General features: G+C 47.4%; 1 protein-coding gene across 1 annotated transcript; it reads left to right on the plus strand.

Moving 5' to 3' along the window:
- The first annotated feature begins 907 nt into the window (after positions 1–907).
- On the plus strand, positions 908–3589 carry LOC125536161 (Tetratricopeptide repeat (TPR)-like superfamily protein). Its single transcript, XM_048699315.2, has one exon. The coding sequence runs from the start codon at positions 1230–1232 to the stop codon at positions 3162–3164; it is 1935 nt and encodes a 644-aa protein (XP_048555272.2). The 5' UTR covers positions 908–1229; the 3' UTR covers positions 3165–3589.
- The last annotated feature ends 863 nt before the right edge of the window (positions 3590–4452 follow it).

A 4452-nucleotide genomic window follows, 5' to 3' on the forward strand; every position in this document is an offset into this window, starting at 1 on the left:
AAGACTAGAATGACACAACATTGCTTCCTGCTCAAACTCAGGTATAAGAATCTACTAGTACCATCGGCCATTTCTTATATAAATGAGAACCATCCCAAAATAAGTAAAGCGGGGTTGTATGTGCTTCCGCTCTTTCCCTTCCATGAATAAAATCTCTCGCTTTGCCCCCCTCCCCCGTTTTGCATCTCCTCAGTTTCTTCCCACTCTTGCACCTCCTACTCTTGTGTGTGTCATTGCTCCATACCACATACAATACTTTGCCTCATTGTTGTTGATAGCCGTGGACTGGGTAGCTACCATTCAGGTGACCACTACCGCTGCCCTCCTTTCTCGGTCATCTGTGCATAGGGTTCTGTGTGGTTTGAGAAATGATGAGATAAGGGGGAGGGGGTGACGACTTGCGGTAGCGGTGGTGGTTGGCAGCGAAGATGTTGGGTGGTGAAGTCTACCAGGAAAGAGAAAGAAAATTAGCGAGGGGACACAAGAAAGGAAGGGGTAACAGGCGAGAGATAACACAGTTGCCTCTAGTCAACTGAGTCAATGTGTGAGATGGTAATTTTGCCGACCTGGCTGCACTGAGGAGAAACCAGAGTTGAAGAAAGTATATACGCAGAGACTCATATATACGCGCATCCCCCTGCCCCTATGTGCATCTCTGAGAGACTGAGCTGACATATCATCTTGAGATTGACAAAACCACCATATGCGCCTCGTAGTTGACAAGAACGTCTTCTCTCCTTAAATGCACATCGCTGAAAATCTCAAAATAAATCCAGAAATAAAACGAGCATCAGGATTTGAATCATGATGAGCTGTCCTCCTAACTATCCAACCACATATTAGTTTGCGATGGTTTTATAATTTTGAGGGGGCAATTTAGACCAGCATCGAGTTTAGGGTTGAAAGTTTGAGTGGGGTAGTATGGACGCTCCCAACACGGGGAGTGCATCCGTTGCGCCGTGCAGGCCGTGGTTTCACCCTGCCGCCGTTCTATCACGAGCGTGACGAGCCGGCAACCGGCCTCGTCGCGTGGACGCCCCAGCCAACGTTGCATTCCCGGCGTACAAGGAGGAGAGACCCGTTCCGTGTCTGCTCCATTGAAACCAGAGCGCACCATCACTCCTGCGCCGCACACATCACTGCACCCCGAGGCCGAGGGCGCGGGCGCCACCGCTCGCCGACCCAGCCCGAGCAGTTCGCCGACCCCGCCTCTCTTCTCACGGCTGCACATGCAGCCGCGGCCCCTGGCGGCGGTGGCGGTGGCCGCCACCGCGCCATTCCCGCCGTCATGGGCGCACCAGGTCCGCGCGGCGGCGACCCAGGGGGACTTCCACCACGCCATCGCCCTCTTCCTCCGGATGCGCGCCGCCGCCGCGCCCCGCTCCGCCGTCCCGGCCTCCCTCCCGGCCGCGCTCAAGTGCTGCTCCGCCCTCGGCCTCCCCGCCCTCGGCGCGTCCCTCCACGCACTCGCGCTCCGCTCCGGCGCCTTCGCCGACCGCTTCACCGCCAACGCGCTCCTCAACCTCTACTGCAAGCTCCCTGCGGCGCTGTGCCGCTCTCCCGGGGCGGAAGACGCGGCAGGGGAGTCGTTAGAGAACATGCGGAAGGTGTTCGACGAAATGCCGGAGAAGGACCCTGTGTCCTGGAACACGCTGGTGTTCGGGTATGCGGAGAAGGGGAGGCACCAAGAAGCTCTGGGAGTGCTCAGGGAGATGTGGGTAGATGGGTGCAAGCCCAACTCATTTACCTTGTCGAGTGTGCTGCCGATCTTCGCCAAGTGCTCCGACGTCAGGAGGGGAATGGAAGTGCATGGCTTTGCAACCAGGAACGGTTTTGTTGATGACGTGTTCGTTGGCAGCAGCTTGATCGATATGTACGCCAATTGCACTCGAACGGATTACTCGGTCAAGGTGTTCGACAATCTCCCATGCCGCGATGCAATCCTGTGGAACTCAATGCTTGCCGGGTGTGCACAGAATGGGTCTGTGGAGGAGGCTCTTCGAATATTTCGCCGGATGCTGCATTCCGGTATTAGACCTCTGCCTCGTACTTTCTCGAGCCTCATACCTGCCTGTGGAAATGTTGCTTCGTTGCTTCTCGGCAAGCAGCTGCATGCGTATGTGATCTTTGGAGGGTTTGACGGTAATATGTTTATATCTAGCTCACTGATTGACATGTATTGCAAATGTGGAAATGTGAGCATAGCTCGTCACATCTTTGATCGAATGCAGTCACCTGATACTGTATCCTGGACTGCGATGATCATGGGACATGCATTACATGGTCCAGCAAGAGAGGCTCTGTTGTTGTTTGACAGGATGGAGTTGGGAAATGTGAAACCTAATCATATCACATTTCTAGCCGTTTTAACTGCGTGCAGTCATGCTGGATTGGTGGATGAGGGCCGGAAGTATTTCAACAGAATGTCGGACCATTACGGCATTGTTCCCTCTCTTGAGCATTATGGAGCACTTGCAGATATTCTTGGCCGTGCAGGGGAGTTGGAAGAAGCCTACAATTTCATCTCTAAGATGCAAATAAAACCAACCGCAAGTGTCTGGTGCACGTTGTTGAGGGCTTGCAAGGTCCACAAAAACACCGTGTTAGCTGAAAAAGTTGCCAAGAAAATCTTTGAGCTTGAACCTAGGAGCATGGGCTCTCATGTAATTTTATCAAACACGTATTCCTGTTCCGGGAGATGGAATGAAGCAGCACACCTGCGGCGATCTATGAGAAAGAAGGGCATGAAGAAGGAACCAGCTTGCAGTTGGATTGAATTGAAGAACAAAAGGCATGTTTTTGTAGCTCATGATAAGTCTCATCCTTGGTATGAAAGGATTATTGATGCACTTAATGTTTTCTCAGAGCAGATGGCACGTCAAGGTTACGTTCCCAATACAGAGGATGTTTTCCAGGATCTTGAAGAAGAGCAGAAGAGTGGTGTGTTATGTGGTCACAGTGAAAAACTTGCTATGGTATTTGGTATTTTAAATACACCTCCTGGAACAACAGTTCGTGTGATGAAAAATCTTCGAATTTGTGTTGACTGCCACACGGTAACAAAATTTCTTTCAAAGATAGCTGAGAGAGAGATTGTTATGCGTGATGCAAACCGTTTCCACCATTTTAAGGATGGAAACTGTTCTTGCGGTGACTTTTGGTGATTGAACAACAGTTGGGGATCAACGTTATGTTCATGACATGATTTCCTATTGGAAATGCACCTGTACTGAGTATATCTTTTTAAGGATGGGGTTATTTCTGACATTTTTGTGAAGTGTCAGGGGTAAAACAAAGTGTGCTCATAATCACTAGAAATGGATCATGTTGTTCTTTGCATATGGAACCAGTCTTTACTGTTGAAGAGTAATGCAAGACTACATCACTAGTCTTTCTAAGTTTCTAGCATTCAAATGCCAAACTATAGCCACCTGAACATCAGCAGTTCATCACTGTATCTCTTGTCTGTTTTGACGTATTCAGGTATACTGGTCTTCAAAAACATACACTTCACTATAGTTGATATGATGATATTGTTAAGCTGCTACTTTATCATCTGATATGATTCAATTGATTGAATGTGTTGCCACATTTCCATGGTTGGATATTTCGTCAGATTATGCTTTTTATGTTCTTTTAACCTACCAATCAAGGCATATGTCATTGAAAAGGATGATACTTTAGGAAATGCTACTCAGATTAGTGAAATTGATGATTTGCGCCTTCTCAAAGAGAAAAGAAATTGATGATTTGCCAACCAGTTTCTTCTCTGATCTACAGAATGTGATTCTCGCATTTCCTGGAGTGCTATTTTTTGCCAAATAGCAGGTAAACTATGTTCCTCTTATCCAATCTGAGTTACCTACTTACCTTGCATAAAAAATAATTTTGGGAGTAATGTGGGCCTGAAGCAAGATTAATAACTATGCAAACCTTAGTATCCCCCTTGACATTTGTAAGTACTAAATGGTTCTGATACCTGTTACCTCATTTACATTGTATTGGATGGAGCATTGACTTGCAACCATGTCAAACGACCGAGTGATTATCCTGGAACAAATTTTGCAGAATACAATGTCTTGTATGCTTTTTACTACTGCTTGGAACCTTGCTTCAGCAACTCATTTTTCCTGGCAATAGGTTGTTGCCGTCGTTACATATTCATCCTCCACTGTTTATCACAAATATTTCTAACTAATAAATCAATCTATTTTCCTAACTAATGCTGTTGCTAGTTCTTGCACTGACTTCTATGTTCAAAGCATCGATATCAGGTGTAGAATCTTGTATGAAGATTTTGGCACCAGTCGAATTAGAGACTAGTTGTACAGTCCTAGGAAATGCTCCAAGTACAGATCTTATGCAGATCAAACAATAGAAAATATGACGGAACAGTTGCTTCAGAAGATTCCAAAAGCCGGTCTCAAACGCTCCTGAAAACATTTTCAAGCA

Source organism: Triticum urartu, chromosome 2A (assembly GCF_056163025.1).
Source record: "Triticum urartu cultivar PI428250 chromosome 2A, HENAU_Tu73, whole genome shotgun sequence".
In the NCBI taxonomy this organism is placed as follows: Eukaryota; Viridiplantae; Streptophyta; class Magnoliopsida; order Poales; family Poaceae; genus Triticum; species Triticum urartu.